The sequence below is a fragment of the Oncorhynchus mykiss genome, chromosome 6, assembly GCF_013265735.2.
Source record: "Oncorhynchus mykiss isolate Arlee chromosome 6, USDA_OmykA_1.1, whole genome shotgun sequence".
In the NCBI taxonomy this organism is placed as follows: domain Eukaryota; kingdom Metazoa; phylum Chordata; class Actinopteri; order Salmoniformes; family Salmonidae; genus Oncorhynchus; species Oncorhynchus mykiss.
In genome coordinates, this window is record NC_048570.1 from 99,458,208 (window position 1) to 99,473,434 (window position 15,227).

At 43.2% G+C, this 15,227-nt stretch overlaps 1 protein-coding gene across 1 annotated transcript in view; it reads left to right on the top strand.

Moving 5' to 3' along the window:
- The window catches only part of LOC110498619 (isocitrate dehydrogenase [NADP], mitochondrial-like), a 44,965-nt gene extending 33,522 nt beyond the window's left edge, over positions 1 to 11,443 (top strand). The window contains exons 7-11 of the mRNA XM_036981706.1: positions 494 to 658; positions 4,581 to 4,693; positions 7,220 to 7,317; positions 9,932 to 10,024; positions 11,201 to 11,443. Of these exons, the coding sequence (XP_036837601.1) occupies positions 494 to 658; positions 4,581 to 4,693; positions 7,220 to 7,317; positions 9,932 to 10,024; positions 11,201 to 11,285 (554 nt within the window). The 3' untranslated portion in view covers positions 11,286 to 11,443. The remainder of the gene's footprint in view (positions 1 to 493; positions 659 to 4,580; positions 4,694 to 7,219; positions 7,318 to 9,931; positions 10,025 to 11,200) is intronic.
- Positions 11,444 to 15,227: the final 3,784 nt, after the last annotated feature.

Sequence of the window (15,227 nt, forward strand, 5' to 3'; positions counted from 1 at the left end):
TCACAAGGCACCCTGATCTGCACCCATGTTATTTCCTTCCTTTCTTCGTGTGAATAAAAGGGATTTTGGCCTTGTCTGGGAGCAACATTATGTCATTCACGTCATACTCATTAAAGAAAAAAAATCTTCATCCAGTTTGAGGTGAGTAATCCAGAAGCTCTTTTCGGCCATAAGAGATGGTAGCATCAGCATTATGTACAAAATAAGTTACAAACAATGCGAAAAAACACACAAAATAGCACAATTGGTTAGGAGCCTGTAAAACGGTAGCCATCCCCTCTGGCGCCATTTTCTTATCATTCTTTACCATGCTGAAATTCCATGATACGGATTGAATAGAGGCCACAGTCTATTCACCATAAAAAAAGATCACATAAAAACCATATAAAGTTATTGACATGCCAAAGTGGCTTGCCAAGGTAGACAGTATCATTCCTTGCTGATTCTTCCCCAGTGTTAACAGTTAATCTAGGCCTGCTTTAAAAGCTCCCCTGTGTTCTCTACAGGAACTACAAGCCAGAGTTTGACAGGCTGAAGATCTGGTACGAGCACCGCCTCATTGATGACATGGTAGCACAAGTCCTCAAGTCCTCCGGAGCCTTCGTCTGGGCCTGCAAGAACTACGATGGAGACGTTCAGTCTGACATATTGGCTCAAGGTGAGACCAACACTAATATATAATATACTGTATATACAGTACCAGTCAAAAGTTTGGACGCCTACTCATTCAATGGTTTTTCTTGATTTTTACGATTTTCTACATTGTAAAATAATAGTGAAGACATAAAAACTATAAAATAACACATATGAAATCATGTAGTAACCAAAAAAGTGTTAAATAAATCTAAACATATTTTATATTTAAAATTCTTTAAAGTAGCCAACCTTTGACTTGACGACAGCTTTGCAAACTCTTGGCATTCTCAAAACCATCAAGCGCTATGATGAAACTGGCTCTCATGAGGACCGCCACAGGAATGGAAGACCCAAAATTACCTCTGCTGCAGAGGACATGTTCATAAATGCTTCACAGAGTTCAAGTAACAGACACATCTCAACATCAACTGTTCAGAGGAGACTGCTTGAATCAGGCCTTCATGGTCAAATTGCTGCAATGAAATCACTACTAAAGGACACCAATAAGAGACTTGCTTGGGCCAAGAAACATGAGCAATGGACATTGGACAGATTTGGACATTAGACCGGTGGAAATCTGTCCTTTGGTCTCATGAGTCTAAATTTGAGATTTTTGGTTCCAACCGCCGTGTGTTTGTGAGACGCAGAGTAGGTGAACGTAGGATCTCCACATGTGTGGTTCACACCGTGAAGCATGGAGGAGGAGGTGTGATGGTGCTTTGCTTGTGACACTGTCAGTGATTTATTTAAAATTCAAGGCACACTTAACCAGCATGACTACCACAGCATTCTGCAGCAATACGCCATCCCATCTTGTTTGTGCTTAGTGGGACTATCATTTGTTTTTTAACAGGACAGTGACCCAACACAGCGCCACACTGTGTAAGGGTTATTTGACCAAGGAGAGTATTGGAGTGCTGCATCAGATGATCTGGCCTCCACAATCATCTGACCTCAACCCAGTTGAGATGGTTTGGGATAAGTTGGACCGCAGAGTGATGGAAAAGCAGCCAACAAGTGCTCAGCATATGTGGGAACTCCTTGGAAAAGCATTCCTCATGATGCTGTTTCAGACAATGCCAAGAGTGTGCAAAGCTGTCATCGAGGCAAAGGGTGGATACTTTGAAGAATCTAAAATCTATTTTGATTTGTTTAACACTTTTTTGGTTACTACATGATTCCATATGTTTTATTTCACAGTTTTAATGTCTTCACTAATATTTTACAAATAAAGAAAAACCCTTGAATGAGTAGGTGTGTGCAAACTTTTGACAGGTACTGTACATACAGTAATAATATATAATGATAATAAAACCATAATGGAATTCTTCAGTCTGACATACTGTCCCAATGTGAGACCAACACTAATATATAATATACTGTTTATACATACAGTAATATAGTTATTATTATTATGAAAACGTTCAGTCTGACATACTGGCTCAAGGTGAAACCACAGTCTAACTGTACATACATATGTTCCAATCATCGTCCAATATAACCTCATATTTTCTCTTAACTTCTAAGGGTTTCATGTTTTTATTGCTGAGAAAGGTCCACCTTGTAGCTAGCAGGAGTCCTCTTAAAGTATAATCACATCAGAAAGTCTGGATGTACAGTTCCTTTAGAAAGTGTTCACATCCCTTGACTTTTTACACATTTTGTAGAGTTACAGCCTGAATTTAAAATTAATACAATTTCGATTTTGTATCACTGGCCTACACACAATACCCCATATTGTCAAAGTGGAATTATGTTTTTTGAGATATAAAAAAAGAAATTAAAAATTAAAAGTTTAAATGTGACTGACCAGCTCAAATTGGTCTTATGTAGCAACATTTTATTTTTAATTTCTTTTTAATTTTTACATTGGATAAAAGTAGATACTCAGAGCTACAAAATGGTATTTCATACACTTCATCTGCTTTGAATGTTGATTAACTTGTAAACTCACTTTTGAGAAAAGGGCCTTTGAATGTTTTGGTACCTACTGGAGAGCTCTCCTTTGTCTTCACCCATTCAACATTCTTCACAGTGAGTAGTGTAGTAAAGATGAAGACTAAAAGTGGTAGTAGCCTACATCAAGGAACAATTCCAGTTAAACAGAAAGTGTCCAGATAAAAACATGTTATAAATATTAATGACACTTAAAAGTATAAATCATTTCAAATTCCTTATATTAAACCAGACGACACAATTGTAGTTTATTTTTTTATTGACGGATAGCCAGGGGAACAATGTACTTAAGTGTCAAAAGTAAAAGTAAAAATATAAACTATTTCAAATTCCTTATATTAAGCAAACCAGACGGCACCATTGTATTTTTTGTACTTTTATTGACGGATAGCCAGACATCACTCAGACATGATTTACAAACAAGGCATTTGTGTTTAGTGAGTCTGCCACACCAGTGGCAGTAGGGATGACCAGGGGATGTTATTTTGGGTGTCAAGGAAAATGTATGGAGTAAAAAGTACATTATTTTCTTTACGAATGTAGTGAAGTAAAGGTTGCCAAAATTACAGATACCACAAAAAACTACACAAGTCGTACTTTAAAGTATTTTTACACCGATGCCCAAAGGGCCTTTTAAAGAATTTCATGGCTACAGACGTGAGTGCTACGGGTCAGTAGTCATTTAGGCAGGTTACCTTGGTGTTCTTGGGCACAGGGACTATGGTAGTCTGCTTGAAACTTGTTGGTATTACAGACTCAGACAGGGAGAGGTTGAAAATGTCAGTGAAGACACTTGCCAGTTGGTCAGCGCATGCTCGGAGTATGTACAGTCACTGTGGGGACGATGTCCTCGATGCACTTATTGATAAAGCCAGTGACTGATGTGGTGTACTCCTCAATGTCACCGGAAGAATCCCGTAACATATTCCTGTCTGTACTAGCAAAACAGTCCTGTAGCTTAGCATCTGCTTCATCTGACCACTTTTTTATAGACCAAGTTACTGGTGCTTCCTGCTTTAATTTTTGCTTGTAAGCAGGAATCAGGAGGATAGAGTTATGGTCATATTTGCCAAATGGAGGGTGAGGGAGAGCTTTGTACGTGGCTCTGTGTGTGGAGTAAAGGTGGTCTAGAATTTTTTTCCCTCTGGTTGCACATTTAACATGCTGATAGAAATTAGGGAAACTTAATTAATTTTCCCTGCATTAAAGTCCCCGGCCACTAGGAGCGCCGCCTCTGGATGAGCGCTTTTCTGTTTGCTTTTGGTGGAATACAGCTCATTTAGTGTGGTTTTAGTGCCAGCCTCGGGCTGTGGTGGTATGTAAACAGCCACGAAAAATACAGATGAAAACTCTAGAGGTAGATAGTGCGGTCTACAGTTTATCATGCATGAGATACTCTACCTCAGGCGAGCAAAACCTTGAGACTTCCTTAGATATTGTGCACCAGCTATTGTTTACAAATGTCTTACCAGAGGCTGCTGTTCTGTCCTGACGATAGTGTATAACCCGCCAGTTGTATGTTCTTAATATCGTCGTTCAGCCACGACTCGGTGAAACATAAGATATTACAGTTATAAATGTCCTGTAGGTAAGATGTACGTGTTTTCAGTTTGTTAGATTTATTTTCCCAGCAATTGAACGTTAGCTAGCAGGATGGAAGGCAAGGGCAGATTAGACACTCGTCGCCTGATCCTCACAAGGCACCCTGATCTCTTTCCGCAAAACCTCCATTTCCTTTTCCAGCGAATCACCGGGATCTGGGCCTGGTCGGGTGCCTGTAATAGTATATCAAATCAAATCAAATGTATTTATAAAGCCCTTCTTACATCAGCTGATGTCACAAACCCAGCCTAAAACCCCAAACAGCAAGCAATGCAGGTGTAGAAGGTGGCAAGGAAAAACTTCCTAGAAAAGCCAGAACCTAGAGAGGAACCAGGCTATGAAGGGTGGCCAGTCCTCATAGACACCCTCTTGTTGTTGTTGCATAGGTTTTGGCTCCCTGGGTCTAATGACGTCAGTGTTGGTGTGTCCTGATGGGAAGACCATTGAGGCAGAGGCAGCCCACGGCACTGTGACACGGCACTACCGCCAACACCAGAGGGTAAGGAACCTCTAACCCTAATTCTATCCCTGACTCACGCCATGGTAACCAGCAACTGAGCATTAGGACCTTTCCACGCTGGTGGGAAATTCAGTCTAATTGCTAATGCTGCTGCTGTTGCATAGACAGTAACTGTTACAAATATCCTCTCCTCTTGTAGGGTAGACCACCATGTCACTGTTAAAACTATCCTCCTGTATGGTAGAGCTACCAGAACCATTTCACTAGGCATGTTAATACCTGGTTCTAACATGAATTGTTTGTCCTGATCTTGTCCTCATTCTGATTGTACCCACATTTTTAGATGATAAAATAATACATACAGTACCAGTCAAAAGTTTGGACACACCTACTCATTCCAGGGTTCTAGAACACCTACTCATTCCAGGGTTCTAGAACACCTACTCATTCAAGGGTTTTTCTTTATTTGTACAATTTTCTACATTGTAGAATAATAGTGAAGACATCAACACTATGAAATAACACATAAGGCACAGGTTGACTACTTTGAAGAATCTGAAATACAAAATATATTTTGATTTCTTTATCACTTTTCTGGTCACTACATGATTCCATGTGTTATTTCATAGTGTTGATGTCTTCACTATTATTCTACAATGTAGAAAATTGTACAAATAAAGAAAAACCCTTGAATGAGTAGGTGTTCTAAACTTTTGACTGGTACAAACTTGACTTGACTGGTGCTGTATATATTCTGATATATATTATTATATTATAATATTCTATTGTAAAATGGGCAGGATCAGGATTGTCGTGACTTTACTTTCATTATTCTATTGCCTGTTATTTATCTAATCAACTATGTTTAATTGTTACCCGAATAAATTAAACATGTAACAATGAACTCATTAGGAATTTGAGGCACCATGAAAGCGGTTGTTTAAAGAGTTACCATCTCCCGAATGAAAATCTAAAGGGTTTACCTATCATAAACCAACGTATTAATCATAACCTCGTGTCATATCATCATTCTGAACAGTCGTAACCTGCATCTGCAAAAAACCCAGCCTTACTTATGATTCAGTACTACACAAATTGGTTTAATAATTTATTTACTAGCTAACTAAATGATAACACAGGATAAACAGACACACTTAATACATTAGGAACAGGTCCCTAGCGTACTGACACAACTTGTTACAAAGGAGATGGAGAGGGAGAGAGAGACACTTATCGTTGATACATTGGAGGAACTACTCTCACAGTAATCATATACTTTGGGTTAGGGTAACCCTAACCCTAAACCTTTGATACACTGGAGGAACTACTCTCACAGTAATCATATACTTTGGGTTGGGGTTAGGGTAACCCTAACCCGTTGATACATTGGAGGAACTACTCTCACAGTAATCATATACTTTGGGTTGGGGTTAGGGTAACCCTAACCCTAACCCGTTGATACATTGGAGGAACTACTCTCACAGTAATCATATACTTTGCACATGACACGCCACCCATTTGGAGTAAGAAAGCATTCATGTTTTTATGTGTAAATTCCTTAGTTTGCCATGGATCTCTGTCGGAACCAGGTCCTTCATAGGAAGGTTGTTGAGCCTTTCCGCAGCACGCTTGTAAGGCTCTGATTGTCCAAGAGGGTTCACCCGTCTCTTCCACTGTTGCTCTTCTCTGCCCAGTGACTTGTCGTGTCGTCCTGAACAAAACTACAGAGTTTATTCTCCTTCCATTCGCTCTGGAAGCTGCTTCTTTGAAGATAGGCTAGCCAGCCTTGTTGATGGTTCACAAGGGTGATGAGAGTAGTAGAATACGACAGTTTGAAGAGTAGTAGAATGGTCCCACTTAAATGTGCTTCTCTAGATACTTTACTTAGGACAGCTAATCAGCTGTACCAGTCATTATCCGTGAGCTTCTCGCCTCCTCTCGCCTCTACCTCGTTGATATTCAGAGTTCGAACCACTTTGGATGTGAGCTGCAACTACACGCCTCTCTGGTCTAAATGTTCATTTTATTACCAATAATTTGATGTACTTTCTGGTCAAAAGGGACCGTTCCGTCAGACTGACACACTCGCTGACCTCACTAATGCGCGGCTACTTACTGTGCAAAGTTTATAGGCGACAAATGATCTCTTATGGCTCCTAAAATCACATGAATATCTTAACATAAATACTTTCATCATTGTTCACAATGTAAAGGATGGAGATTTCGTAAATGAAGTGTATATACTTTTGAAGTTACAGTATTTTTTATGACATCACAAAATAACAACCCATATCACATTAGTTTCAGTGGGAAAAGTCTCTGTGTTGAACATTCCTGTGTGAATTTGGAGAGGGATGTTCTCTCCTTTAATTTACAATTGGGCGTGAGGTGTCAACCCCCCAGCAGCCCCCCCCCCCCCCCTCTGTGGGTGAGAGGGTCTGATTTCTGTCATCCATTGCCAAGCTGATCTGATCCAGTCGGATCCTCACAGGACAGTCATGACAGGACGAAGGATGCATGTTAGCGGCAGATAAAAACAGGGCACTGTCCTCTCTCGTCCTGTAGGGCCGACCCACCAGCACCAACCCCATCGCCAGTATCTTTGCCTGGACCAGAGGGCTGGAACACCGAGGGAAACTGGATGGAAACCCAGACCTCATCAGGTAATGACTACTGAAACGCTTACCTGTAATATCTCAATAACTACTAAAACCCTGTAATTTCTCAATAACTACTAAAACCCTGTAATATCTCAATAACTACTAAAACCCTGTAATATCTCAATAACTACTAAAACCCTGTAATATCTCAATAACTACTAAAACCCTGTAATATCTCAATAACTACTAAAACCCGTTACCAAGAGAGTTTATCTATATTTTTCTTAGCTGTCTATTTACCACCACAAACCGATGCTGGCACTAAGTCCGCACTCAATGAGCTGTATACGGCCATAAGCAAACAGGAAAACGCTCATCCAGAAAGTGGCGCTAGCTAGTGGCCGGGGACTTGAATGCAAAAACTAAAGCAGGAAGCACCAGTGACTCGGTCAATAAGGATGTGGTAAGATGATGTAGGACTGTTTTGCTAGCACAGACAAGTATATGTTCCGAGATTCTTCCAATGGCATTGAGGAGTACACCACATCAGTCACTGGCTTCATCAATAAGTGCATTGATGATGTTGTGACCGTACGTACATACATGCCCCAACCAGAAGCCATGGATTACAGGCAACATCCGGACTAAGCTAAAGAGTAGAGCTGCCGCTTTGAAGGAGCGGGAGTCTAACCCGGGCACTTATAAGAAATCCCGTTATGCCCTCCGACGAACCATTAAACAGGCAAAGCATCGATACAGGACTAAGATCGAATCGTACTACACTGGCCCCGACTTTCATAGAATGTGGCAGGGCTTGCAAACTATTACAGACTACAAAGGGAAGCACAGCCACGAGCTGCCCAGTGACACGAGCCTACCTGACAAGCTAAATTACTTCTATGCTTGCTTCGAGAATAGCAACACTGAAGCATGCATGAAAGCATCAGCTGTTCCGGATGACTGTACATCACATCAGCTACGCTCTCATCATTCACAAGGCCAGGACGTGTACATTCACATTACCAGGACATGTATTCCGAGCATGCACTGACCAACTGGCAAGTGCCTTCACTGACATTTTCCACCTGTCCCTGACTGAGTCTGTAATACCAACATGTTTCAAGCAGACAACCATAGTCCCTTTGCCAAAGAACACTCAGGTAACCTGCCTAAATGACTACCGACCCGTAGCACTCACGTCTGTAGCTTGGAAAGGCTGGTCATGGTCACATCAACACCATTATCCCAGAAACCCTAGACCCACTCCAATTTTCATACCGCCACAACAGATCCACAGATGACGCGATCTCTATTTAATCTCCACACTGCCCTTTCCCACCTGGACAAAAGGAACACCTACGTGAGAATGCTATTAATTGACTACAACTCAGCGTTCAATACCATAGTGCCCTCACAGCTCATCATCATCACTAAGCTAAGGACCCTGGGACTCAACACATCCCTCTGCAACTGGATCCTGGACTTCCTGACAGGTTGTCCCCAGGTGGTAAGGGTGGGTAACAACACATCTACCACGCTGATCCTCAACACGGGGGCCCCTCAGGGGTGTATACTTAGTCCCCTCCTGTACTCCCTGTTCACTCATGACCGCACGGCTAGGCATGACTCCAACACCATCATTAAATTTGCTGATGACACAGCAATGGTAGGCCTGATCACCGACAATGATGACACAGCCTATTGGGAGGTCAGAGACCTGACCTTGTGGTGCCAGGATAACAACCTCTCCCTCAACGTGATCAAGGCAAAGGAGATGATTGTGGACTACAGAAAAAGGAGGACCGAGCACGCCCCCATTCTCATCGACGGGGCTGTAGTGGAGCAGGTTGAGAGCTTCAAGTTCCTTGGTGTCCACATCACCAACGAACTATCATGGTCCAAACACACCAAGACAGTTGTGAAGAGGGCGTGACAAAAAACCTAATTCTCCCTCAGGAGACTAAAAATATTTGGCATGGGTCCCCAGATCCTCAAAAAGTTCTACAGCTGCACCATCGAGATTATCCTGACTGGTTGCATCACTGCCTGGTATGGCAACTGCTCGGCCTCCGGCCGCAAAGCACTACAGTGGTTAGTGTGTACATCACTGGGGCCAAGCTTCCTGCCATCCAGGACCTCTATACCAGGCGGTGTCAGAGGAAGGCCCTAACAACTGCCAAAGACTCCAGCCACCCTAGTCATGGACTGTTCTCTCTGCTACTGCACGACAAGTGGTACCGGAGCACCAAGTCTAGGTCCAAAATACTTCTTAGCAGCTTCTACCCCCAAGCCATAACACTCCAGAACATCTAATCAAATGGCTACCCAGACTATTTGCATTGTCTCCCCCACCCCCTCTTTCACGCTGCTCGACTAATCGGTGCCACTGCACATCTGTACCGGTACCCCCAGTATATAACCTCGCTACTGTTATTTTACTGCTGCTCTTTAAGAATTTGTTCTTTTTTTAATTAATTTTTTACTTAACACTTATTTTTCTTAAAACTGCATTGTTGGTTAAGGGCTTGTAAAGTAAGCATTTCACCTGTTGTATTTGGCGCATGTGACAAATAACATTTGATTTTATCAATAACTACTAAAACCTGTAATATACTTAACATGCTGTTGTCTCATTGACCCCTGTAGGTAACTAACCCTAACCCCTGTTGACCTGTAGGTTCTCCCAGACTCTGGAGAGGGTGTGTGTGGAGATCGTGGAGAGTGGTGTGATGACCAAGGACCTGGCCGGCTGCATCCACGGCCTGGCCAAGTGACTACATGCATATATACCACACTATACAGTACAGTCATGTCCTTAGTATAACCCTGGCCAAGTGACTACACTAGACAGTACAGTACATTCATGTCCACAGTATAACCCCGGCCAACTGAAACCTATGATTCAATCAGATTGCGGGTTATAAGCCAGTTTCAAAGCTGGAATCCGTAATGGTGAAACTTGTTTTCTGTTTGCGATATTACAACAGCAAAGAAGTTACTTCAAACAACCAATACTGTTTAGTCTCGGAGCTCCGTTAGGGTTAGGTCTCTCCTCCGTTAAGGGTTAGGTCACTCCTCCGTTAAGGGTTAGGTCACTCCTCCGTTAAGGGTTAGGTCTCTCCTCCGTTAAGGGTTAGGTCACTCCTCCGTTAAGGGTTAGGTATCTCCTCCGTTAAGGGTTAGGTATCTCCTCCGTTAAGGGTTAGGTATCTCCTCCGTTAAGGGTTTGGTATCTCCTCCGTTAAGGGTTAGGTCTCTCCTCCGTTAAGGGTTAGGTCACTCCTCCGTTAAGGGTTAGGTCACTCCTCCGTTAAGGGTTAGGTCTCTCCTCCTTTAAGGGTTAGGTCTCTCCTCCGTTAAGGGTTAGGTATCTCCTCCGTTAAGGGTTAGGTATCTCCTCCGTTAAGGGTTAGGTCACTCCTCCGATAAGGGTTAGGTCACTCCTCCGTTAAGGGTTAGGTTAGGTCGCTTCTCCGTTAGGGTTAGGTTGCTCCTCTCCTCCGTTAGGGTTAGGTCGCTCCTCTCCTCCGTTAGGGTTAGGTCTCTCCTCTCCTCCGTTAGGGTTAGGTCGCTCCTCTCCTCCGTTAGGGTTAGGTCGCTCCTCTCCTCCGTTAAGGGTTAGGTCTCTCCTCCGTTAGGGTTAGGTCGCTCCTCCGTTAGGGTTAGGTCGCTCCTCCGTTAGGGTTAGGTCGCTCCTCTCCTCTGTTAGGGTTAGGTCGCTCCTCCGTCAGGGTTAGGTCTCTCCTCTCCTCCGTTAGGGTTCTCCTCCGTTAGGGTTGTCTCTCCTCTCCTCTGTTCGGGTTATGCTGGTCTCTCCTCTCCTCTCCTTAGTTTCATCATCATTACCACAATGCAATCGGATTGAATAGAGCCGTTAGTGTTGTCGTACACACCTGTCTATCATTAAAGTGTTTAATCTAATCCAACCTGTCATGTGATTTTGCAGCTGCAAGCTGAATGAACATTACGTCAACACATCCGACTTTCTGGACGCCATCAGGACCAACCTGGACAAGGCTCTGGGCAAGTGAAGAGGAGGAGGACAACACCAACACCACAAAACAAACTAACACTACCTTAGATTAGATCTGTGTTGCTGCCATGTTGTGGTGTCTCTCTGTAGTGTTGTGGTGTTTCTCTGTAGTGTTGTGGTGTCTCTCTTTATGTAGTGTTGTGGTGTCTCTCTCTATGTAGTGTTGTGGTGTCTCTCTCTATGTAGTGTTGTGGTGTCTCTCTCTATGTACAGTGCCTTGCGAAAGTATTCGGCCCCCTTGAACTTTGCGACCTTTTGCCACATTTCAGGCTTCAAACATAAAGATATAAAACTGTATTTTTTTGTGAAGAATCAACAACAAGTGGGACACAATCATGAAGTGGAACGACATTTATTGGATATTTCAAAAAATTTTAACAAATCAAAAACTGAAAAATTGGGCATGCAAAATTATTCAGCCCCCTTAAGTTAATACTTTGTAGCGCCACCTTTTGCTGAGATTACAGCTGTAAGTCGCTTGGGGTATGTCTCTATCAGTTTTGCACATCGAGAGACCGACATTTTTTCCCATTCCTCCTTGCAAAACAGCTCGAGCTCAGTGAGGTTGGATGGAGAGCATTTGTGAACAGCAGTTTTCAGTTCTTTCCACAGATTCTCGATTGGATTCAGGTCTGGACTTTGACTTGGCCATTCTAACACCTGGATATGTTTATTTTTGAACCATTCCATTGTAGATTTTGCTTTATGTTTTGGATCATTGTCTTGTTGGAAGACAAATCTCCGTCCCAGTCTCAGGTCTTTTGCAGACTCCATCAGGTTTTCTTCCAGAATGGTCCTGTATTTGGCTCCATCCATCTTCCCATCAATTTTAACCATCTTCCCTGTCCCTGCTGAAGAAAAGCAGGCCCAAACCATGATGCTGCCACCACCATGTTTGACAGTGGGGATGGTGTGTTCAGCTGTGTTGCTTTTACGCCAAACATAACGTTTTGCATTGTTGCCAAAAAGTTCAATTTTGGTTTCATCTGACCAGAGCACCTTCTTCCACATGTTTGGTGTGTCTCCCAGGTGGCTTGTGGCAAACTTTAAACGACACTTTTTATGGATATCTTTAAGAAATGGCTTTCTTCTTGCCACTCTTCCATAAAGGCCAGATTTGTGCAATATACAACTGATTGTTGTCCTATGGACAGAGTCTCCCACCTCAGCTGTAGATCTCTGCAGTTCATCCAGAGTGATCATGGGCCTCTTGGCTGCATCTCTGATCAGTCTTCTCCTTGTATGAGCTGAAAGTTTAGAGGGACGGTCAGGTCTTGGTAGATTTGCAGTGGTCTGATACTCCTTCCATTTCAATATTATCGCTTGCACAGTGCTCCTTGGGATGTTTAAAGCTTGGGAAATTTTTTTGTATCCAAATCCGGCTTTAAACTTCTTCACAACAGTATCTCGGACCTGCCTGGTGTGTTCCTTGTTCTTCATGATGCTCTCTGCGCTTTTAACGGACCTCTGAGACTATCACAGTGCAGGTGCATTTATACGGAGACTTGATTACACACAGGTGGATTGTATTTATCATCTTTAGTCATTTAGGTCAGCATTGGATCATTCAGAGATCCTCACTGAACTTCTGGAGAGAGTTTGCTGCACTGAAAGTAAAGGGGCTGAATAATTTTGCACGCCCAATTTTTCAGTTTTTGATCTGTTAAAAAAGTTTGAAATATCCAATAAATGTCGTTCCCCTTCATGATTGTGTCCCACTTGTTGTTGATTCTTCACAAAAAATATAGTTTTATATCTTTATGTTTGAAGCCTGAAATGTGGCAAAAGGTCGCAAAGTTCAAGGGGGCCGAATACTTTCGCAAGGCACTGTAGTGTTGTGGTGTCTCTCTGTAGTGTTGTGGTGTCTCTCTCTATGTAGTGTTGTGGTGTCTCTCTCTATGTAGTGTTGTGGTGTCTCTCTATGTAGTGTTGTGGTGTCTCTATGTAGTGTTGTCGCTGTCTCTCTCTATGTTTGTTCTTAATTGACTTGCCTTGAAAATATATATTTTTTTAATTACCCTAACCCTAGTTCAAACAGACAACTTTGAAATAATCAAAAAATTGCGTCCGTACAAGTTTTTGACCTTGTTTATGTAGCGTTAACCTAACTCGTTTTGACCCCAATATTTCAATTAGCTGTGTATCCTGTTTGAAGGGAACACGTTTGATATTTTCCTGACAGTTTGTGCTATGGACTATTTGTGCCAATCAGATGTGTTACTAGTAGTGTGTTTCTCTGCCTTCCCATTGACAGGGGAGACTTCATTTTATTTTCTTGTCTGTGGTCCAATACATTCTGGATTCATATGATTAATAACCTATTATTCATATAATGAGATCAATACCAGGGATCAATTTAAAAGAACCATTTCAATTAAGCGTAGATTACTCTTGAATGTTGTATAATTGAAAAAAAAAAAAATCTCAATAAATGCAGTATGTACAGTCATCAGTTTCCATGTAAAGACTTCTACACTGTAGACTACCGACACCGACGTCTCCACGCTGTGCCCACGTCTCCACGCTGTGCCCACGTCTCCACGCTGTGCCCACGTCTCCACGCTCTGTGCCCACGTCTCCACGCTCTGTGCCCACGTCTCCACGCTCTGTGCCCACGTCTCCACGCTCTGTGCCCACGTCTCCACGCTGTGCCCACGTCTCCACGCTGTGCCGACTACTCAAATCAAAGACTTCTACACTGTAGGCTGCTGACGTCGCTACACTGTACTAACGTCTCAAATCAAATTGTATGCGCCGTGAAATGCTTACTTACAAGCCCCTAACCAACAATGCAGTTTAAAAAATATGAATAACAATAAGAAATAACAGGAACCAGTAATTAAAGAGCATCAGTAAAATAACAATAGCGAGACTATATACAGGTGGTACTGGTAAAGAGTCAATGTGCGGGGGCACCGGTAATATGTTCATGTAGGTAGAGTTATTAAAGTGACTATGGATAGATAATATCAGAGTACCAGCAACGTGAAAGGGGGGTGGGGGTGGGGGGGGGGGGGGGGGGGGGGGGCAGTGCAAATAGTTTCGGTAGCCATTTGATTAGCTGTTCAGGAGTCTTATGGCTTGGGGGTAGAAGCTTTTAAGAAGCCTCTTGAACCTAGACTTGGCGCTCCGGTACGGCTTGCCGTGCGGTTGCAGAGAGAACAGTCTATGACTGGGGTGGCTGGAGTCTTTGACAATTGTTAGGGCCTTCCTCTGACACTGCCTGATATAGAGGTCCTGGATGGCAGGAAGCTTGGCCCCAGTGATGTACTGGGCCGTACGCACAACCCTCTGAAGTGCCTTGCGGTCGGAGGCCGAGCAGTTGCCCTACCAGGCAGTGATGCAACCAGTCAGGATGAACTCGATTTTGCAGCTGTAGAACCTTTTGAGGATCTGAGGACCCATGACAAATCTTTTCAGTCTACTGAGGGGGAATAGATTTTGTCGTGCCCTCTTCACAACTGTCTTGGTGTGCTGTCATGTTAGTTTGTTGGTGATGTGGACACCAAGGAATTTGTAGCTCTCAACCTGCTCCACTACAGCCCCGTCGATGAGAATGGGGGCGTGCTCGGTCCTCCTTCTGCCTTGTCTTGATCACGTTGAGGGAGAGGTTGTTGTCCTACCACCACACGGCCAGGTCTCGGACCTCCTCCCTATTGGCTGTCTCGTTGTTGTCGGTGATCAGGCCTACCACTGTTGTGTCATCGTCAAACTTAATGATGGTGTTGGAGTCATGCCTGGCCGTGCAGTCATGAGTGAACAGGGAGTACAGGAGGGGACTGAGTACGCACCCATGAGGGGCCCCTGTGTTGAGGATTAGCATGGCAGATGTGTTGTTACCTACCCTTACCACCTGGGGGCTGGCCCGTCAGGAAGTCCAGGATCCAGTTGCAGAGGGAGGTGTTTAGTCCCAGGGTCCTTAGTTTAGTGATGAGCTTTG